Consider the following 23861-nt stretch of genomic DNA (forward strand, 5'->3'; position numbering starts at 1 on the left):
AATCTGTCTACACTGCAGCATTCTACTGATTCAGCAAGGTTGTAACTTTCTAAAAAAAAGAGATCAGGTTAGTCTGACATGACTTGTTCTTGAGAAACTCTTGCTGGCTGTTAGTAATCACAGCCACCCTTTCTAAATGTTCCAGGAATGACTGCTTGATTATTGATTCTAAAACATTTCCAAGTATAGACATCAAGCTGGCATCAATAGTTACCTGGAAATTCCTTTTTCCCCTTCTTGACGATGGGGACAACATTTACCTGCCTCCAGTCTTCTGGCACCTCACCTGTTCTCCAAGAATTCTCAAAAATAATGGCCAGAGGCTCGGAAATTACATCTCTTTTAGTACCCTTGGATGCAGTTCATCTGACCCTGAGGACTTTGCTTCATTTAAAGAAACTAGGTGTTTATGTACTACCCCTATGCTGATTCTAGGCTTAAACTCTATACCCTCATTATATGTTCTTTTTGCCATCTTGAGCACTGTTTCCCTCAGAAGAGAAGACTGAAGAAAAGTAGAAATTGAGCAGTTCTGCCCTCTTTTAATCACCTGTTACAATTTCACTTTTCTGCCCTCACAATGGGCCTACCATGTCCATGCTCTTTTTCTTACTTTGAACATAGGAAAAGAACCCTTTTTTGTTGTTTTTAGCATCTTTGGCTAGCCTAAGCTCATATTGATCTTTAGCTTTCCTAACTTTTTCTCTACAAGCACTGGTGATTTGTTTATATTCATCCTTGGTTCTAAGGCCCTCCTTCCATTTCCTAAAGGAGTCTTTTTTATTTCTCAGGTCTCTAGAGAGCTGTGTAAAGCATATTTCTCCCAGCCATGGTTGGTTGCAGCTGCCTCTTGAATAAGCACTTAATGGCAAATGCAGATTTGCTTTTTTAGTCAGTATGAAATTGCATTAACAGCTGCAGTTCTGTACATTTTCTTGAACTTTATCTCACATAGTATTTTTCAATTATGGTTTCACAAGAGGAAAACCAGATTTAGATTGGATCCAGAGATCTGCCAAGCACAGGGCAATTTCATAAGTGCAAGAAGGGAGCTATAGTTTCTATGAGTAGTTGCTTAAATGGCAGTAATTCTTTCTACATCCCGTAAAATTATATAAAACCATCATTAAATTATTAAATCAACTTGTATTAAAATTAACGTTATGGTGCTATGACTCAGATCTTCTATAAAATTCAGTGGCTAAAACATATCCAGTGAATCTTTCTTGGCTTGGTGTTAAGTGAAGGCTATTTTAAAAAGGTAAGTCTTGCAGGCCCTGCGGAATTGGTCTAGGCACCGCAGGGCCCGCACCTCCTCCGGGAGTTGGTTCCACAATAGTGGAGCTGCAATGGAGAAGGCCCAATCCCGAGTAGTCTTCAATCTGGCCTCCCTTGGCCCAGGGATATTCAGCTGGTTCTTTCCAGCTGACCTCAGTGCTCTCTGGGGTTCGTATGGGGAGAGACGGTCCCTCAAGTAGGCAGGTCCTCGGCCATATAGGGCTTTAAAGGTAATAACCAGCACTTTTGTAACGAACTCGGTACACCACTGGCAGCCAGTGCAGTCCGCGCAGCCCCGGCCATATGTGCTCCCATCTTGGGAGTCCCAACAACAGCCTAGCTGCCGCGTTCTGCACTAGCTGCAGCCGCCGGGTTCAGCACAAGGGCAGTCCCATGTAGAGGGCGTTACAGTAGTCCAGTCTCGAGGTGACCATTGCATGGATCACCAATATAGCAATATATTGATACATTTGAAATGAATTAGTACAGTTATTGTAATAAGGGTAGGTTTATCTGAATGCTATTAATTTTAATTTATTTTTTGCGACTTATATCCCACCCTATCTTGAAAGCGAGCTCAGGGCAGCTTACAACATTAAATAAACCACATTAAAAAAAAAAACAATATCACAATTACAGGATTTTCAGATTAGATCAAAAACCAGGATCCATGTTATTGGCTACCAGTCATAAAAACTGCATATAGGCTGGTAGTATTCGGCATAAATTACGCACCTAGATAGAAAGGTGCTGCGGGAAGCAATGACTTCAGAGGACACTCGCTGGATCAATTAAAAGCCTGGCAGAAGAGCTCTGTCTTACAGGCCTTGCAGAGCCTGAGGGGGGGGGGGGCTCATATTGGGAGAGGCAGGCACCAGGACATAAAGGGCCTTAAAGGTCAAGACCAACACCTTGTACTGGATCTGGTACTCGAGGGTTAGCCAGTGCATTTCACACAGCACTGGGTGCATCTGCACCTGTTTAGGCATCAATGCTAATAGCCGGGCTGCAGCATTCTGCACCCGCTGGAGTTTCTGGAGTAGGGTCAAGGGTAGACCCATGTAGAGAGAGTTACAATAGTCTAATCTGGAGGTGACCATTGCATGAATTACTGTGGCTAAATCGCAAGGGGTAAGGTAGGGGGCCAACTGTCGGGCCCACCTCAGATGGAAAAAGTCAGCCCTTGCAGTGGCAGTAACCTGCGCCTCCATAGATATTAAAGGCTGTAGCTCAGGTCCATTCAGTGCAGTAGTGAAAAATGCCATCAAGTCACAGCTGACTTAAGTTTTGTAGGGTTTTCAAAACAAGAGAGGTTCAGAAGAGATTTGCCATTGCCTGACTCTGCATAGTGACCCTGGATTTTCTTGGTGGTTTCCCATCCAGATACTTACAGGGCTGACCCTGCTTAGCTTCCAAGATCTGATGAGATTGGACCATCCAGGTCCATTCAGTACCCCCCTATATTTATTGCTTATATAGAGAATTTATATGACTTTTTCATAACCTACTCAAGTTAGCTCACTAGTTAAAAACAATATAATAAAATTCATGAATATTAAAAACAAATCCAGAGGTATAAAAATGGCATAACACAATTAAGTAGCTTGAAAATACCCATCAGACATTCCTCAGACTAGAAACAGACAATAGAACAGCTTTAAAAGATAAACTTCATAATTAAAAGTCTGAGTAAAAAGAAATGTGTTGACCTAGTACTTCAAAGGCAGTAAAGTAGGTTACTAGGTAAGGCTCAACAGGGAGAGCATTCCAAAGGCATGTTCCTACCACTGAAAAAGCCTCGTCTCTAGTAGTCACCTGCCTCACCTCTAAATGTGAAGCACTGAGAGCCGAGCTTGGGTAGTGGATTTTAACTGGCTGGCTGAACAGTACAGAAGGAAGTGTTTTTCAAGAACACCCAACCCATTTATGATGTTAAAGTATTTTGAATTGTGCCCAGACCAGACAGGCAGCCACTGCAGCTCTTTCAGTATATAGGGGTGATAATGATCCCTGTAACCATTCCATTATAATAACCTAGTTGCTGCATTTTGGCCCAGCTGTAGTTTCCAGAAAGTTTTGAAAGGCATCCCCCCACACAAGAGAGCATTACAGTAATCTTGTATGTTATTAGATCATGGATCACTGTGGTTAGATCATAAATCATGAAGAACAGCTGAAGCTGATAAATGGCACTTAATAACACAAAGGATACCTGAATTTTCAACTGTAGGCTAGGATTCAGCAGCATAGCGAGGGATTTAGATAAAAATATGGAGCACAGGTCCATCAGTGGCTATTAGCCACAGTGTGTGTGTATATATATAAATTTTTGCCACTGTGTGACACAGAGTGTTGGACTGGATGGGCCGTTGGCCTGATCCAACGTGGCTTCTCTTATGTTCTTATACAGGAGGTGGTGGCGGCCACAAGCATCTTACACACCTGTTCCTTCAGGGGAAGAGTAACCTCCCCTCCCTCCAGGCCAGGTTAAATCCTTGAGCAACTTTTCTTATTGACTAACAACACCCCAATCTTCTGTGGATTGAGGTTTCAGTTGGCCCTCATCCATCCCATTACCTGCTCCATGGACCAGGATTTATGGGCCCACCTGTCACAGTTTTGAAGGAGAAATAGTGGTGGATATAATCAGTGTATTTTTGATACTTACTCCAAAGACCCAGGAACCTATTTCAGCAGTTTCATGGAGATGTCAAACAACATAGGAAACTAAAATAGATGCTTGCAGGACCTTTTAGTATAAATGCTATGGTGCCAAGCAGCAGTCCCCTAGCACTGTCTTGTGGAATTGGTCAGTTTAGGTATGTTCAGAACCACTTAGGCACAGTGTCCCTTGCTGCCAATCCAGCCAGCATGTCCACAGCAGTTCCATGATCCAGGAGAATTAACAGGGGTGCACACCCTGTGTCACTGTCCTATAAAGATCATCAGTTAAAGTGAGTGACCTTGTCCCAGATCCAGGCCTGAAATGGGTCTAGATAATCCACCTCCTCCAAGACTTGTCTGGAGCTGCATCCACCCTCTGCTCAAGCAATATAACACAACATAAAAAGTAGCAACATCATTTTTAGTTTTCCTGTAATAAAAACAGGATTTTTTGGAGGAGAGGGGTGAGGGGAGTACCTTTGCAATATGAGCTACCATGTAAAGACCTCAAAGCAGGGAGCCCAAACACAGCAGAAGGCAGTTTGTACTACTGTGCTAAATAGGTTGATGCTGGAGTGTCAAAGCCTCTCAAGTTCTGTTCAGCCTAATCCAAAATAGTAGCTCTTCACTATATAGGTATTTCTGAAGGAAGCTTTTCATAGCACTAACCACAGGTGAAACAAAACATGGGAAACACCTAAATTCAATCCAGAGATCCTTTCCCACAAATTCTGCCTTGCCTGACAACTGGGCTTGAGTGCACACAACTGGCTGACAATCAGTATGGGTTTTCCTAGCCTAGCAACCCATTGGTACTTATGTGCTGAATCTGGTTTCCGAGTATAGCTTACTTTGTTGAACAAGATAAATTTAATAATGTTGCCCAAGGGGAACAATTTAACAAATATAGAACATTATACTCATCTAATGTTACTTACTTTGTCTCAAATGTTTTTCCACATGATATATTTTTATGCAATAAATCATGTGGCAGAGCTTGTTTCTCTCTCCTATATACATTTGACTGTATTTTTGCACAGTACAGAAATTACTGTGTTATCGCAGAGATTATAAAGTGCTAATTGCTATCACAGGAACAGCATAGCTGCATTATGCTGGTGCCTTTGTGTATTTGCACAAAAGCTATTAATAGAAGCTGCAGAGTTTTAAGTATGATATTTTGTGACTCACTTTAGCAGTAAATTAAGTTTTACCTACTTAAAAATAGTTAAAATAGTCTGAAATTTTTGCACATCTAGAAGAGCAGTAGTGGGAAATTATAGCTAAAACTTCTGGTCACTTCATTTGAAAATACACTCCTACTTGCAATAGTGGAGAAAAATTTAAATAAAGTAATTTATTAAGTTACACCAGTCAGAATTTGTACCTTAGATTGCTTCCATGCAATTGTAATTCTCCATATAGCTCTCATTCATTCTCTGCAATGGAAAGGGCTAAAATTGATACTTTTGTTTCTGAATGAAAGCTGGAATTCAGAGAACCTGTTTATTTTATTACAAAAGAACAAAAAAAACCAGAACTTTTAAAAAGTAGTAGATTGTAACATAGCAGTCTATCAAGTGCTAGTTTAAAAAGTGAGAAAATTGTGGCTGTAAGGCACCAAGGAAAGGAAAGTGGCTCTGATATGGACAGGCCCTTGAATAATGCACACCTTCCCTTCCAAACCATCCAGTAACACTCTTTCCAAGCAAAGCAGTTTTGAGAAAAGACATATTGATGATGGGGAAAGAACGACTGGAGCACAATTAAACCACAATATCATGTGAATGCTCTAAAACTGCTGGAGTATGGTAATGGAAGCTGAGGGAAAACCTCTGCGAGGAAGTGGCCTTAGTCATCTGTAATTTAGCCTATGGTTTAAGTAATTAACAGTGCAGTGCTATGCAGAGACAGTTCAGTCTAAGCCTATGGGATTTTACTGTAAATTGCCTAATTATATTTTCAAGCTTTATAAACAAGAGGTTATAGCCTCAGAAAGCCAATGTTCACAGTTTTATTTTGAGGCTTGAAAACATGTGCAGTATATCATCCTGACAGAGTTCCTGGGCATAAATGAAGGAATCAGGGTTTATAGTATGCTGTGTTTCCAACTGCATAGTACCAGTGCCACTAAAATTCTCCATCCCTCAGTAATGGATTGCTAGCTGTTTCCCTTTCCAAAACCAAAAGAGAGGGGGAGAAATGTTAAGAATATACATTTTGAGTTGTTGTAGGCCGGGCATTTGTAAACTGTAAATTTTTTCTCCTCCAGGGTATCAAAAGAACTGTCAAAATTCTACTTTTGTTCCTCGTCCAGGCAGGCACTTAAATAATACTAGAAGCATCTCTAAATGCAAAAGCAGTGTGACTAGTGCCACGATGTCTCAGTAAGGCAGTGTTTTGAATGTGAAGTTCATGGACTCATTTGACTAGTGCCACAGTGTCTCAGTAAGGCAGTGTTTTGAATCTGAATGTGAAGTTCATGGACTCCTTTGGACTCTGAGGGCCTTTCGCCATGACTTTCTCTCTGTCAGCTCTGCCTGTTACATACAGTTAACAGGCCACATTCAGAACTAACAAAATCTGGTTTGTGGGGAGAAAGCAGATTCCAGTTTCCTGAGGTACTTACACTGTATTAGCTTAGCAACTTGGAGCTTCAGGGAAGATTTCTAAAACCAAGATGACCTTGAGTGTGCCCCCCACATGAGAAGGGCAAAGTAGGCAAGTAAGGCAAGAAGCCAAGTTTTATGTATCTCAATGTAACCATAGCATTCTCTGTTAGAAAAGTTCCATTGCAGTTATTATGAACATTAGTAACATTGTATATAAACTTTTGTGCCTTATTCTATTTTTCAGCTTGTTAAGATTCCTAAAACTGATCTCCCAAATGAAGTACATACCTTTAATTTCTATTTGTCAAATGTTGGTAAAGATAATCCTCAGGGAAGCTTTGACTGCGTCCAGCAAACTGTTTCAAGGTAAGCAATAATGAAGTATGTTCTGGTGGAGAAGATCTGTTTATGGGAATCATCTTGTTTACCCTTCATTGTGTTAGAGCTGCATAAGCCACTAGCTGTCCTACTTGTGCTGTCAGGTATGAGATTCCATTCACTCCTGTACAATGTACATATGCCAGATTATTCTTTCCGGTTACATTACAAAATAGCACCTGTTTTTGTAGCAGGAGATCAAACATGGTTTTTAGAGTTATTCTATAAGCATTACACATTAATATTATTATTATTATTATTATTATGTATTGCATTTGGTGAATCTCCATATCCCAGCTAGTGCCAGACTCTGGACGATGTACAATATTAAAAAATACATGCATATATATATATATATATATATGCATGTATTTTTTAATATTGTACATCATCCAGAGTCTGGCACTAGCTGGGATATGGCGATTCACCAAATGCAATACATAATATATATATAATATATATATAAAAGTTACATTAAAAAGATTACAAGCCCTGATGGTGTCTTTAAAGTGCTCTTATTCAGTCATTACATCACATTCGGGTGGGGGGGCACTCCCCCAAGAGGGGGTGGAAAGAAAAAAGTGCCACAACGGCAACCATCACTGTCCTCATGCAAAGGCTTGGCAGAACATCTCTGCCTTACAGGCCCTGCAAAACTGTTAAAGCTCCCGCAGGGCCCTGATGTCTTCTGCAGAGTGCTCCACCAGATCAGGGCCAGGACTAAAAAAGTCTTGGCCCTTGTTGAGGACAGCTGGACTTCTTTCAGGCCAGGGGTCACCAGCAGATTTCAACCAGTGGAGCGTAATGCCCTTCCAGGGACATAGTGGATGAGGTGGTCCCATAGATACATCGGTCCCAGACCACTCAAGGCCTTAAAGGTCATAAGCAAAACCTTGAATCTAACCTGGTACTCAATCAGCAACCAGTGTAGCTGGCGCAGCACAAGTAGAATATGTGCCATCCGTGGTGGTCTTGTCAGGATAATAGATAAAGAATAGGCAGGAGGAACTGTTTACCTTTATTACTCATGTGTTTTTGAAAAGGGAGAATATATCCAAGAAACCAGTTATGAATCATGTCTTTGCTACAGAATGTAAGAAAAGGAATGTTACTATGTATTTTTGGCAGAAGTGCATTGAGGATATAGGAAAGCATTTATATGAATGATAGAAGGTTCTGTAGCCTCTTGGAAATTAATGGTTTATTGTAGCTTTAACTACAATTTGTAATCATGAGAGTACTTCTGATGCACAGGAGAGGTTGAGAAGGTACATACACTTAGAAGAAAAAGTTAAACAGAAAGCTGAAATTTTCTTTTAGTTTTCTGTAACAAATATGTTTATTCTGTAAGTCTCTTGGAGCACTGGATGTTCCTTCTGAGCTATTTTACAGGATACAGGTTACACTGCATTTGACAGTCTTTCTTCTGAGCAAAAATATTTAGGCTCTGGGTTGCAAATATAAATGTCAAATCTAATTAGTTTTTCATACAAAGAAAAAGTAGTTCCAAAATCTTCCAGCATATTTTTTTTCTTGAAGAAACAAGGCCATTTAATGATGGCAACAGGTAACTATATGTTGGACACGTTTTAATTGCTGAGCTTTAAATCTATTTCTAGGTTGCTTTAAGACATCACAAGCACAGGTTTGTTCACAATGTGCACAAAAGCTGGTCATTGCCAAGTTCACTCCCTTTCCTGTTTCCTAACAGGGAGCACAACTTGGGGCTTTCTGGTTTTGGAAGCATTAGTCAAACTTCAACTTGACATGACATCCAAGTGTAGGAACCTAATAGCACATTGATATTTGTTTCTTCCCCTCAAAACAGGATTAAACATTGAACCTCAAAATGTTGGAAGACTTCACTTAGCATATATACGTGCTGGCTTCCTGCAGGCATAGGAATGATGGATGGAGTGCATGAATATGGCAACAAGCCACTTCCATGCCCACTGCAAACAAAGCTTTGTTAGTCTGAAAGCAGTCTTATGCACTACTTTCAAACAAGTGAATGGAATCTTTTAAATTCTTATAGTTCACAGTTTAGGTAAAAAAGGTTGAAGGTAAATGTAATTGTATCTCTTAAAATGGGTTTTGGTCTGCATTCAAAAGATGCTTATATAGTTTTTTGCATTGTTGTTTAGTACTGGATCCTCGCAGCTCAGTTGCCTGGGATTTATACAGGATAAAATTACAGTGTGTGCAACAAACGATTCTTATCAAATGACTAGAGAACGCATGACCCAGGCAGAAGAGGAGTCTCGCAATCGAAGTACAAAGGTCATAAAACCTGGTGGACCATATGTAGGTATGGTTGTATTTTTTTCCTCTCAGTAACAGTTGAAAGCCAGCTGCTGTAACACTAAAGTATAAAAATTAAATCCTCTGTTGATGCTACCTTACTTTAGAGAATTTTAAAGTTTTAACAGTGCCTATTGTGTAGGGTCTGTTTAGGACCCATAGATTGCCCAGTCCATCTATGTATCTCTGTGCCATGGTGGTTTACCACCACCTTTATTTATACTTTCAAACACATCATGTAAATATCCACTCAGATCTCAACATGCGACAGCCCTCCAAACTTACCTGGGGCCAGTTTTGCAGCTGTGGGGCTGGGGAGCAATCAGAAGGAAAGAATTTCTCCCTTGGCTCTTCAGTGGCTGCCTGGAGCTGTGGCAACAGGCTGGAGGGGCAGCATCAGGCTAGATCCAATTTTGGTGGAGGCCGAGCCTACATCCATGCCTCCCATGGTCTGAAGACCCTCATAAGGGGTCTTGAGTGTGGAGTTGTGCCACTTTATGCCCAGCTTGTGGGCCCATACCCATCTCTAACCCCTCAGGTGACAAGGGAACCAGACAGTGGTGTATGCCCATGTGAGATTCCTGAGCTTGCCCCAGCAGGCAGTCTGGACAAAGTACTGGTGTCATCAGTCACCCAAATCTGGATCTGTGCTCTAGCTGGTGTTCTAGCCGGTGTTCTTACAATTGTACTTAATAAAAGCGGTGACTGTTTTTTCTTGGAGTTAATCATGGTCTGATTGTTATTCTGAGCATTGTGATCAAATGTATAGATGTACTGTTGCGTAAGTACCATAAAAGCAAGTTATGTGATACTGCAGATGATGATACTTTTAGCAGTGAAAATGTAACTTTCAAGGCAGTGCTTTCACTTATTTTGAAAGATTATTTCCAGTAAACTAGATTTATAGAACGATTTTTCCTGGTGCAATAAAGTTACTGTCAAGCTACTAAAATATTGCTTAATATTTGGAAAGCATTAAACAAGAAAATAAGCTACTTTTAGTTTATAGTACGTTTCTTGAAGCATTGTCACATGATGGCTAAAATAGGGTCATAGAGGATGGAGATCATTCCTGGCTTGAGCCGCAAGCCATCATATTTTTTTTTCAAAAATGATAAATATACTCAAAGGTATAGTATGGAGTTGGAATGTAAGGATAATGAAATATATAACTATTAATATAATCATCTAAAATGGAAATGAATCTGTAGTATGAATATTACATATATTTTTTTTAAAATCTGTAGTATGACATAAACTAGAGCTTTTCCTTCCTGATGTTCAGTTTGGAAGAACTTGCTTTTTGTATGAGATGGGAATGGATTAAAATAATCTTGTCTGTTATGGAAGGTAAACGAGTACAAATTCGGAAAGCACCACAGAGTATTCCAGATGCAGTGCCTGAGAGGAAAAGATCAACTCCCATCAATCCTGCAAGTACAATACGCAAGACCCATGTAAACAACAGTATTTCTCAACGGCCGTATAGGGATAGAGTGATTCACTTACTGGCACTGAAACCTTTCAAGAAACCAGAGCTTCTTGCTCGGTTATTAAAGGACGGTGTTAGTCAGAAAGACAAGAATTCCCTTGCAACTATTCTTCAGCAGGTGAGTACATCTGTTTTAATCTTCTCCATCTTACCTTTCTGTTGTATGAAACAAGTTATTCTTATTGCCATATTTAAATAGCAGACAGTACTGGTTTTTCTTTCCCAGTGACCATTTTTGTTTGATCTTTGCATGGCTTAAAAATGTCTCTGGGTTTGTAGACACCTGTATCAAAATCTGTTGCACATTTAGGCCTGGATCTAAGGAATTATGCATCTAGTTCCAGAAAGCAGATTGTGATGTTGCATTAGGGGATTTATTGTTGAAAGAAAAGTTTCAGACACAGTAGAAGTGGAGATCTGAGTCCTTTTATTGTAGTCAGTGGGAGGATGCTTGTAAGGGATGCAAGGTACAATATATATTGTATAATTAGCTTGATTAGAGCAAAGGGGAGATGCCTGGGAGCCAGAAATTATCATCTGTATCAGTAGGGCTCAAATCTCCACTTCTGTTCTTCTGTATCTGACTAAGAGAACTTTGAGTCTCAAAAGCTTACACTCTGAAAGTCTTGTTGGTCTCTAAGGTGCTTCTGTACTCAAATCTTACTGTTCTCTTGTTGATCAACATATGTCTACCCTTTGAAATGATATTTATTAAGAGCGTGTTCTAAAAGCCTCTTGCCAGGTTAGTGTAGTGCAATTTCGTTAAAACTGTAGTTTAAAATTCTTCGTCAAATTAGAGCTATTTGCCCCAGCTACTTCTGAAGGTCTGATCTATACCCATTTCTTAATACAAAGTTTGGTTTATGAATCACTTGATATGTAGCATAAATTGGTTAGTATTTTTTTAAGAGAACAACTAGAATAGCTTGGGAGAAGGCTAGCTTGTGATTGGTTTTTTGATGCATCTTGTGTGAGGGAGAGGGACGAAGAACTGCTATAATTTTAACTACAAGTCTGTAAATTAGGATGATAAAGAAGTTCTGCTTTTTAAAAAACCCAGGCTCCTTAGTTTTTTAGAGAAAGTAGGATAACTGAGATCTAAGTCTCAGAAATCTTACAGTGGAACTTCTGAAGCAATTTTCACCTTTTTCCCTCTTATAGCAGTTCTTACTGCAAGCTTGCTTTTAAACTGAACAGCAGTTTGTTTTTTTCAGTAACTGCTTTGCCAAGAACAATAAGCAAAGCTCCAATTTCATGTGCACCTCTAGCAGACTTAAACAGATCCTTTCTTTGGATCCTGTTTGTAGTTCAGAAAATCAGGGATAGAGAAATTTACCTCTATTTGGATTATGTTGGTGATATAATTGAAAACTTTAAGACACTTAGCAACCATTTTGGCATGAGTAAGAAAATCAGCTCTGGTCATGTAAATGCAAGTATATGTGTATACACATGTACAATTTAAACTATTTTTAGCATAAATTTTCACATTCATTTTAAGAGTGGCTCATAAGAATAAGCCTGTCTGTGGTTTTTATGTTTTGAGGGTTTTTTACACCGTGGATATGATGACTGTGGGTTTTTTACACTGTGGGTCAGTTTTGGGCACCACATTTTAAGAAGGATATAGACAATCTGGAACGGGTCCAAAGGAGGGCGACAAAGATGGTGAGGGGTCTGGAGACCAAGTCCTATGAGGAAAGGTTGAAGGAGCTGGGGATGTTCAGCCTGGAGAGGAGGCGACTGAGAGATGATATGATCACCATCTTCAAGTACTTGAAGGGCTGTCATGTAGAGGATGGTGTGGAATTGTTTTCTGTGGCCCCAGAAGGTAGGACCAGAACCAATAGGTTGAAATTAAATCAAAAGAGTTTCCGGCTCAACATTAGGAAGAACTTCCTGACAGTTAGAGCGATTGTTTGGAGGAACAGGCTTCCTCAGGAAGTGGAGGGCTCTCCTTCGTTGGAGGTTTTTAAGCAGAGGCTAGATGGCCATCTGACAGCAATGAAGATCCTGTGAATTTAGGGGGAGGTGTTTGTGAGTTTCCTGCATTGTGCAGGGGGTTGGACTAGATGACCCTGGAGGTCCCTTCCAACTCTATGATTCTGTGATTCTATGATTCTATGACTCTATTTTTATTTGAATTCCTGTGGTCCATTGAATATGTATTGCATTTGAAACATAAAAGAGTGCATACCAAGATCTCTGATCAGTAGGGCATAACTAATCTGCTTTTAAGTGATCCCGAATGTGTGTTTTGCTTAAGTCACTTGCTATGTTTAATCAAGGTCTATCTAATCTTGCAAGAATTCTCTTCTGTCCTGTATATTCCAGCACTAAGACAAAAAATTGGTCTAGATGTGTAAAAGCAATGTACTATCACTGTATTTTTGTTAATAATCTTACCAGTTATAGTTGACATAGTTCTCCTTGAGGATCATAAATTGGCAGGTTCCATATATACCTTAGTAACTTTTTAATGACTGTAATACACCATGTTTGGGATGGTGCCTGGAAATGGCAACTAATACAGAATGCAGCTCCACCTTTAATGCAGGATAAATCATACCTGTGCTAAGACTATACTAATTGCCAGTTAGTTCCAAGTCCTAAATTGTCCAGGTCTGACATGTCTTAAAGCATTTTTCTCCCATATCACACACACACACTGGACTCTTGTAAAGATTGTATTTTGGGGTCTTGTACCACATGCGCACTTTAGTCAAAAAGGGAGAGGTTCTTTTCAGTAGTGGAGGCATCATAATTGTGAAATCCTGAATCCTATCCTAGTGGAAGCTCGCAAAATCAAGTCCCTTACAACTGGTAGGAGGACTTCAAATACTTTTGTTTCACCAGCACTTTGGGCTTCATTGTCTTCATGCTGCTGTTTTGTTAATATTCTTTTTAATATTGATTGTTAGCATTGTGGCAAGTGTTCTTAATGAGTAGAAAGATGAAGGGTAAGTTTTAACAAGTGCCTGTTACTGCGTATAGCTCAGCATTTATGGGGAAGTGTTTGTGAGTTTCCTGAATTGTGCAGGGGGTTGGACTAGATGACTCTAGAAGTCCCTTCCAACTCTGAGTCTAATAAGAAATGCTTTTAGATTTCTTAATCTCTTCAGATTTGACTTGTGCATAATTTTTAATATTTGTATTTTTAATTTTTATCTGTAGGTAGCCAATTTGAATCCAAAAGACAATTCTTATACATTGAAAGAATTTGTTTATAAAGAGGTTCAGAAGGACTGGCCTGGATACAATGAGATAGACAGACAGTCACTGGAGTTGATACTTTCTAGGTAAGCTTAGTCCATTTTTTTGTATAAAGCAGACTAGAAACAGTCCACTTGTTTCTAAGAAATAAGATCTGCTACTGTATCTTTAGTGTGACTTTCCTTATAAACTGAAATTTGTGGGGTTTTTTTTTTTAAACAGAAAGCTAAATTCATCTCAGCATGCCACCAGCAACAGTCACTTGGAATCTCCTTTGAGTACTATTAAAGATGGTGCATCTTCATCTCCTCAGGTATTTAATTTGTTGTTCTTTATGGTGCAGGAAGATAGCATGTGACAGATGTGCATCCATGTTTGGAGGCATCAGTTGACGGTATGAGATAGGAATAGCATATGTGAATAGGAACACAACAGAGGTTTTGAACAAGCCTACTTTAGTGCAAGACTATCTCACTCTTTGCGGATCTGTAATGATTTACTGCACCTCCTTCAGAATCCTAATTGTCAGATCTCAAAAGTCACTCATTTCTGAATGTTCACATGTAACTCAATATTTGGATATCAGAGAAGAGATGATATTAAACAGTATATTGCAGAATTGCTCTAATTCCGACACTAAGATTTCTGAATCCTGGCCTGCTGAAAATTATTGTGCTCATTATAAATAATATGCTTATCTGTAAATCAAAATGGCACAACAAAATGGATTCTCTTATTTCAGATGAATTTGCAATTGGGTTTGCTATTCCATGCATTAATACAGTTTCTGAAATATATATTTCAAAATCCTATGATATGGTTTGATCTTGAGCTGTTTCATTTAGCATTTCATCCCATTGCTGCTGCTGATTTCTCAGCAATTCTCTAATTTCAGTATATAAACAAGACAAAGCTCCATCCTAGTCTGTACACAAAGCATCACCTCGTGTGCCATTCTCTTCAGTGTCAGAGGCAGTGTTTTGCATATTGTGATGTTGGGCAAATTGACTCTACAGAGAATTAGACAGTTCTGTTTTCATGGTCACAGCCCATCTGACTACTTCATGCAGCTGGTGTTTGTTGTCTTTCCAGTTTGGCAGTCCCACAACCCCAAGCCATGCTTGAAATTCTCCAAGAACAAAATACGGCTTGCAGCGAACTGCTTATTCAGGGGGGGAAATTGTATCTTGGGTGCATTAGTGTATGCTGGGGCTTAAGTTTCGAAAAGTCCACTATGCAGCAAAAAGGACTTGGGATGCAATCTTTCCCTCATCCCATTTGGACATGAGAAATTAGAATAAGCAAGCTGTATATTAAGCAGTGATGTAACACCAACAGTACTATTAAAGGAACAGTTTTCTTACCAGTAACTTATTTACTGCCTTTCTCCCTAGTGGGGACCTGAAGCAGCTTACATCATTCTCCTCTCCTCCATTTTATCCTCACAACAAAACTGAGGAGTGTAGGTTAGACTGAGAGAATATGACTGGCCCAAGGTTATCCAGCAAACTTCCACAGCAGAGCAGGGATTCAAATTTGCATTTCCCAGATGCTTGCCTGACACCTATACTGTATTCACTACACCTATACTTCTTATCACATTATGAGCAAGGCTTGCTTTCTTAGGGAAGTGTTCTCATGGCATTGTACATTTCCCCCCCCCCCCAACCTTGGAATAGGTCATTTATTTTTAAGTGCAATAAACATGTATCTTCTACATGGCAGCTGCATAATAACTACTACCATGATTAAAAAATGGTATGTTCTAGTGGTCCGCAGACATTGTGAAGCAGGACTTCCCTGTGTCATATTCCCACTGTAGACCAATGAGCCCTCTGGAATTTTGTTCCTGGAAGTCAGTGGACCCCTTGGAATACCATAATGGCAACGTGCAGATCTGCAGTAGAAGGGGGAAATCAACAGAAGTCAACACTTCTCTCTTCTAATTAAGTCTTCATAAGTCCATGATTAGATACATGCTGATGTATATATATGTTCAAATTATATCTCATTTTTATTGCAGAAACGGCTTTTAGATTCTGATTTTATTGATCCTTTAATGAATAAAAAGCCAAGGATATCTCATCTTACAAACAGAGTTCAACCAACATTAAATGATCACTTGACTAATTCTGGTGAAAAAAATGCTGAAGCTTCACCCCCACCTCCTCCGCCTACAGCTGCTGCAACACCAGCTGCTCTACCACTTCCTCCAACTTGCCTTTCTGTTTCAAATCCTCCTAGGACTGTAAATTCTAACTCTAATTCCCCTAGCACTCCTGAAGGCCGGGGAACTCAAGACCTGCCTGTTGACACTTTGAGTCAGAATGGCAGCATTTTTGAGGACCAGCATCAAAAATACACTACTAGGACTCCATTGGAAATCCCAGCACCCACTGAAGATCTGTCTGTGTGCCCAAAATCTACAGAGGAGAAACGTTCATTGTTGCACAAAAAATCCAAGAAGAAGTCAAAGAAGCATAAGGAAAAGGACCAAATCAAAGAACATAGCATTGGGAACATTGCAGAGAAGGCAAAAGACTGTGAAAGCAAAGAGATTGCCAAGTTAAAGAACTCCAGCCTGAATTTTAGCGAAGGTATTGTAATTTTTCCTGTGTTTGGTCAGAGCAACTGTGTACATTCTTAATCTTTGAATTTATTTTATTTATTTATTTATTTTTCATACTTATATCCCGCTTTCCCTGCCAAGGCAGGCTCAGGGCAGCTAACAACATTTTAACATCAAACAATAAAAACAGTAAGCAAGCAATTACAACTATGATCAGTTGTCAATTAAGCAGTTAAAACAATTTAAAACAGTTTAAAATTTTTAAAACAATTTTTGGTGCTAAGGTTGGTACAATACATTCAGTGATGTTAGGGAGTGATGAATGCAGTGTAGAAGCCATTTCCCCATGGTAGGATCCCATATCTCACCAGTAAAATAAGCATATTTGATCCATGTGGGACAGGCAGCTCATACCTACCTTATCTTCCTTTCCTACACCTCACCAGTAAAATAAGCATATTTGATCCATGTGGGACAGGCAACTCATATCTACCTTATGTTCCATACATTAGATGCATGGGATTAGAACATATGCAGGTGACTTTCTGCCTGAATTTAAGTGAATACCGATATAATGAATTTTCACAAAGTTTACATGAGCAAAAGGCATATATAAGCAGTCGTGCATCTGATTAATTTCTGTGTTCTATTGTAATACTGTAAGGTGGTTTTTGTGAGACTGATTTTGTTTGAATTTGCATAAACAACTTGTAAATGGGCCATATGGTAAAGCAACTATTGCAAAAGATGATAATATGCCTCAGTATCCATAATCTCTTATTCTAACATGGTACATCATTCAATAGGCATCCTGTGTTTGAGGGGTGCATTCTACAGTAGTAGAAATGGAAAGTGTAGTAAGATGTGCAAAAAAAGCTAAGTACAGAAAGAGCTAAAATGCAGTATTAGTGTACTTTTTGGCATGCTGTGTCACTGTTGCAGTGTTGAGGTACATAAGTGGGGGGCAGTATATGTACACCGTAGCCTATGGCTGAGTTAACTCTATATCCAACATGTTTCCAGGCAAGCCCTGTCAAGAGTCTTTGTCCCTTGTTCATTGTGCATAAGGAACCAAACCTTAGTCCATTATATGCCATGCAATAAAAAATAGGCCTTGACTGCTAGAAGGAGGTGAAGCTTTTGGCTGAAAAGGGAATAGCACCAATGTAAAGCTCAAAGCGCCACGGCTCAGAGTAGTAAAGCTGCAGTACTGCAGTTAAACTCTCTGCTCACAACCTGCGTTTGATCCCAGCGGAAGCTGGGTCCAGGTAGCCGGCTCAAGGTTGACTCAGCCTTCCATTCTTCTGAGGTCGGTAAAATGAGTACGCAGCTTGCTGGGGGGAAAAGTGTAGATGACTGGGGAAGGCAATGGCAAACCACCCTGTAAAAAGTCTGTTGTGTTGTGATGCAACGTCACCCCAGAGTCAGAAACAACTGGTGCCTACACAGGGGACTACTTTTACTTTTACCTTTTTAAAGCTCAAAGTGGTTGAGCATGTACTGTCCACACAGAAGATCTCAGGTTCAATCCTCAGTTATCTTCAGTTTAGAAGGATCTGGTAGTAGGTGATGTGAAAAGTGTCTGAGACTTTAGAGAGCTGCTGCCAATCAGAGTAGACAATACTTAACTGAATCAGGCAATTGGTGTATTAAGGCAGTTTTTGGTTGTTCAGTGTATTAAGATGTAAACCTCAAAATCTGCTGAACAAAGTAGTTCTGTTTTGTGATGGAAGCATTCAAAAATATGCCTGGCATGTTTCATGTATTAAATATTCATCAGAAGTAAGCTTGACAAGAAGGTAAATTGGAGAATATGCTATAAAATTTAAAATCCTGAGATTATATACAGCATCTGTACCATCTAAGAGAGTATCTAAAATGGGACAATAAAAAACTTGAGCAAATCTACTTAAAAAATTTTTGAACCTCTATTATGTTTTGGGTATACTAGTAAAAATTTAATCATAATAGATAATATGTTTGGCATCTTTATGCTGTGTACTATATTGTGCTACATCCACAGTGGTGTTACAGCAGAGTTTGCAAAACTGATTTTTCTAGCTTCCTTCCCTTGCCTCTGGTTTCAGGCCACTGAGCTCCCTGAAATTCCTTTCTGGGTATCAGACTTTCATAAACAGCATGAAAGGAGCCAAGGGATCTGCAGTGAGGGGAAATCAGCCAAAATTGCCTGCCTCTAATCAACTAAAACTTTGTATTCCTGCTATTATCATAATGTTACCTTCTGTGTATGCTATGTGCCTTCAGGTCACTGCTGACTGATTTATAGCAATCCTATGAATTAATGACCTTCAAAATGTAACTTCTGATAAAGAGTATTTAAAACTTAATGTGTTTTATGTTGCTATAGAAGTGCTTCTGCGTCTAAATATTTGGTCCTTTAAAAAAAAAAATCTCTACCCCAAAATGCTGTGCCCCATGTTTGAGGAAATGTATAAACACAACATTAATAATATTATACAGTCAGTTCTGAAACTTTGAACTTTTCATCACTGTCTGATGCATTTCGCTCTCACGCTGTCTCTCACTCACTCAGACACATAGTCTTCCAAAAATCTGGACAGAACAGACATGCTTGACTTCTTCCCTTGGGTCAAGATTTTCAGCTCTAAGGGCCTGAACAGTTAGGAACAGGGTTTACAACATTGAGCATCAGGTGAAAACCTGATTTTTATAAATAGTTAACATGCCAGGAAAAATATTGGATATGATTATACAACTCCGTATGGCTTTTCCATAGTGTCTTGCTGCATAAGAATTATATGTGAGAATTCTTACATAGGAACTTAAATAGGAGAAACAATTGTGTGAGTACTGGTAGTCGGGTTGTAAAGAAGTGCATAAATAACTGAGGGTGTTGTGAGGGGAAGAAGAAAAGAAATGACATTACTTCCTAGCAGTAAGATTTAAAGGTACCTGTGAATGTTGTAGATGAGAAAGTGACAGTGGTCACCAAATGTGTAATTGCTGTAGCTATGTCTGTATCTCAGGGTTGTCACTGGTTTTTCAGCTTTATCTAGCACTGATTCTCTTTTGTAATCATGAGTTAGTTTTGGGATGTGTAAACCATGGGGGATCAAGAAATAGATAACATACCTTATCAATACACTGCTGCTTACTAGTAAGTAGTAGTTAAACTAGTAGAGGTGATAAATGTGGTGGGAGTATTTTACCCCAAATATGACTTCTTAAAACTCCAATATGGGAAAAATAAGAGATTATAACAGCATGAGATTTTCATCAAAAACGGACATTGAAACACTCTCCTGAATAAAACTCTTCCCAATGCCAGACAGTGAAAAATTGTGCAAATGAATTCCCGAACTCTTTCGAAATTTGATCTGCAACAGCACACAGGCACTATTGCCCTTAGTTTGGCAGGGTATTGCTAAACTGTAGAACGTTCAAATATTTCATGACATCACAGCTGTTCTATCAGTGGTTGAGGAGAGGAGGGCAAATGTTCATCAAATTGGAGCTAGAACACAGTGTTTATGGTATCTTAGCTAATTAGCCAGAGTTGGAAAGAGTTTGCATGCTAGTAGAAATAGCCTGTGTTTTACTTTTGGTTTTTATGCATTTTCAAGATCTTCTACTTTTTCTTTAGCCAATCTAATTTTTTTAAAATAAATCATTCACGTATTAAACCAAAAATGGCATCTGCAGTGAGAGAACAATCAAGATGTAATTCAGAGCCCTGGAGCTTGATATAAATAACTACTTAATTACTTTTCCTCTTGATTTAGCCCCAATGGCACTTGTTTGCTCCATTGATTTATAGGGGATATATCAGTGCTTTAGCTATACCTCTAGCCCAGTTTAGAAACACAGCTAAAATTGACTAGCAGTCATGACTGGTGACTAGGGATCAACCTAATCTCGTGAGCCCAAATTCAACATAAACTTTAGACATGAACTGATGTTCAGGGAAAGGTGCCTTCCCTGAACATTTACCCAATTTTTAGCCTGTTAGGTCTGGCTGGTCCCAAATAGCTGAACCAAACAGCGGAACGGTGCAGGGTCTGCTGCTCCACCATTAGGTTTAAATGGCCAGCTGACAGCCATTTAACACTTTGATTTTGATCCCACCTCTTTGAAGGGGGGAACTGAAGGGTTAAATGAACTGCAACTATTTAAACCTAATAGCTCAGCTGGTCAGTTGTTAGATTTACATGTCTGCCAGCAGTTTAAACCTAACAGTTCAGTTGGTTCCCACCTCCTTTCTCCTGGCCACAGCAAGCCATGGGTACCTCTTTTTCCTGGCCCTGGTGAGCTGCAGCCAGGAGAAAGATAGAAAGGAAGTCCCAGGGTGGTCCCTGCCCCCTGCCATGGCCAGGAGAAAGGAGGACAGTTTGGGCAGGGTCTGTTTGTGTCTTTGTTTGGATTTGTGGGCTGCCCCACTCTGAACCACCCTTTTTAGGTTTGTGCCCATCCCTGCTGGGGACATTAAAGTGGGTAACTAAGTGGCCAGAGTAAATTAATCCATATTGTACAGCTGGAAACAATTCTGTATATTTAGTTATTTGCTCATGTTAAATCTAGCCTTTCACGTTACATCAGTGTGTTAGCTTGAATTTTGTTAAGGCGCTGGCTTGAATGCGCAGTTCTGGGCTTTTGCCATTAGTTGTAATGACAGCTTCTGGGTAGCCATGAAGTTGCAGGCTGTTGTCTCTTCAGTTTTTTGAAATGATATAGAGACCATTATTGCATCTGGAGAAAACCTCTGACTAATACCTTTGAACTGTTTCTAAAGATAAAGTTAAGAAGAAGACTGCAGATTTATACCCTGCCCTTCTCTCTGACTCAGAGACTTAGAGCGGCTTACAATCTCCTATATCATCTTCCCTCACAACAGATGCCCTGTGAGGTGGGTGGGGCTGAGAGGACTCTCACAGCAGCTGCCCTTTCAAGGACAACTCCTGCGATAGCTATGGCTGACCCAAGGCCATTCCAGCAGCTGTAAGTGGAGGAGTGGGGAATCAAACCCGGTTCTCCCAGATAAGAGACTGCACACTTAACCGCTACACCAAACTGGCTCTGAGTAACTTAACCCAAGTTACTGAATATTAACAAGAGTGTTTTAATAATTTATTATTTTAGTCTTTTTAAAAACCAACAAAATGCTTTGTAGACCCAATGTGTTGACGTATTTTAAAAGATAATTGTTAATCAAAAAGGTGATCGAAAAGTTTACAATGTTGTAAGTAAATCCATGCTTAAGTATACCACTGGCTAGATAAAATACTGTAGATTTTCAGAGGCTCTGATATGGTTGTTCTGCTAGGAGCTTGGGACAGCTTTAATTTTCTTTTGTTTAGTAATATAAGGTACCTTTCTGGATTCCTGTTCTTTTTAGCAAGTCCAGCTGTATTCATTTAATTTCTATCAGATTCTTAGTAATATTGTTCCCCCAAAATGTTGATTTAATCTTAATCAGCACACGTTTTGCATTTAAGAATGCAACAAAGCTGTAAACTAATATGATGCAAGTTGGATAACTTTAATTATAGCCACAAAATATCAAGGCTCTATATTATAAAATACTGTGATTGCAATATGAGGTTTAATGTATTTGAAATTTGCTGACAGCAAATGAAGTAAACACCTTCAGCATTACTTACAAGTATTAATGCCTTTGGGTTCATAGTAAGAGGCCCCATTAATTTAAACCAAGCTGTCTGGCTTATTCACACTACCTTGGAACCAGAGTGTTTCAAACAGATGTCTGCTCATTCAGCATGGCTTTCCTATCCCCCTTTGTGCTGCAGTCCATCATGCCCTGTCCAAAAGTCAGTTTGGAAGACCCAGGAACATCTGAAATGGTGCACAAAGTGGCATGGAAGGCTGCTATGGGATGCCACATGGAAATCTGCAATGCACACAATACTTCTTGCACAAGCAGAAGTGACTTCAAGAGACATTTCATACCAAAGCCATGTTTTAACCTGTTATCCAGAGGAGCACAGTGTGCAAATCATCAATTCCATAACATGAATGATTATTCTTACTGTTTACTTGATTTTATGGATTCCCTTTCTTCTGTGGGATTTATTTGCTGCTGAATTCTGTGAGCTTTGCATGCCCTTAATTTCATGTGGCTAGTGAAGGGAAAGGAGTTGGGAGAAAGAAAAGCACTTGGTGTTCCACTCCATTGTCCTTTATTTCACTCTGGTTAAAACTGGAGGTTGATGTAACACTCCCATCGCCTATTGTGTGCTGACATCTGCCACGGAAATTCTTGAATTGCTGCACAGATGCCACAACTTGTCTTGAAATAATAGAAGACTGACCTTGGGTTAAGACTAGACTGCTTTTATTGTATGAGGTCTGAAGTTGCTTTTTGCATTTTAAATTCCTGCCATTGGCTGTTAAGAATTTGTCAGACAGCTTCTATTATAAACTTTCAATAGCATGCTTTGCTCTTAATTGTCTCTTGAGACTATGAAAACTAATCCTTAGGAAGGAGCACTCTGTTTTGGCACTTCAAAGTCAGAGCAGGTTTGCCTTTAGTACAATCTCTTATCAAAATATCAAAACTTGTATTTCTTTATAGGTGTTAAAAAGACTTGCACTGCTTCTACAGATCCTTTGTCAACAAGTGAGCTACCAGACTACTTTGTGTAAGTAAAATAATGCTGGAGCAGCCGGGTGGGGTAGGGAGAAACCTTTTTGTGTAACATTACTTGGTGACAAAGCATTTAATCCTTGAAAACTGTTGTTCGGTTACAAAACAGGAAAGCTGCATGGCAAATGCTGCAGTGTTTTAAGTAAATTTCCCCTCCTACTTGTCACCAACACGGAAGAGAAAAGCTTTCTTGGTAAAGCCACCTCAGACTTTAGGATGTAATTCTTGCTTGCTTCTACCTTATTATGAAAAGACCAAAGCAAATGAAGGGATTGCCTAGGAGACATGTTGATTTGAAAATCTTGATCCTGGGAGAGATACTCTCCATTCCCTCTTCCTAAAGAGTAGCGTCCTATACAAAAGTCTTGTTGGAAAATAGCCTTAATCTAGTTTGTTCCCCAAAATTTGAAGACAGATTATTCTTGGCAATTGCATGGGGAAATATTCAGAGGGAAATCAGCAATACTAAAGAGTTACTGAGACTGTGGACTGCTCGGGTGAGACAGAGTCTCTTGATTCCTCTTGCTTATGGTTTCTAGCCCAGTCTTTTTGCAAATCTCATATGGCGGCAGCACATGATATGATAGTGGCTAGCAGCAAAGGTTCATCAAATTGTTTATTCTAAGGCATTCAATGGCTGCTTTTCCTATGCTCTTAGAAGTTTACAAACTAAAATAAAATATACTTCTGGACAACTTTGGCTTTCATAGC

The 23861-nt window shown here is 39.5% G+C and overlaps 1 protein-coding gene across 2 annotated transcripts in view; it reads left to right on the forward strand.

Annotated features, from left to right (window-relative positions):
• ELL2 (elongation factor for RNA polymerase II 2) overlaps positions 1 to 23861 on the forward strand; it is a 49008-nt gene that overhangs the window by 16531 nt on the left and 8616 nt on the right. For both annotated transcript variants that reach the window (XM_060235665.1, XM_060235666.1), the window contains exons 3-9: positions 6799 to 6920; positions 9077 to 9240; positions 10584 to 10843; positions 13900 to 14024; positions 14161 to 14251; positions 15962 to 16535; positions 23079 to 23145. In XM_060235665.1, the coding sequence (XP_060091648.1) occupies positions 6799 to 6920; positions 9077 to 9240; positions 10584 to 10843; positions 13900 to 14024; positions 14161 to 14251; positions 15962 to 16535; positions 23079 to 23145 (1403 nt within the window). The remainder of the gene's footprint in view (positions 1 to 6798; positions 6921 to 9076; positions 9241 to 10583; positions 10844 to 13899; positions 14025 to 14160; positions 14252 to 15961; positions 16536 to 23078; positions 23146 to 23861) is intronic.

This window comes from Heteronotia binoei, chromosome 4 (genome assembly GCF_032191835.1).
Source record: "Heteronotia binoei isolate CCM8104 ecotype False Entrance Well chromosome 4, APGP_CSIRO_Hbin_v1, whole genome shotgun sequence".
In the NCBI taxonomy this organism is placed as follows: Eukaryota; Metazoa; Chordata; class Lepidosauria; order Squamata; family Gekkonidae; genus Heteronotia; species Heteronotia binoei.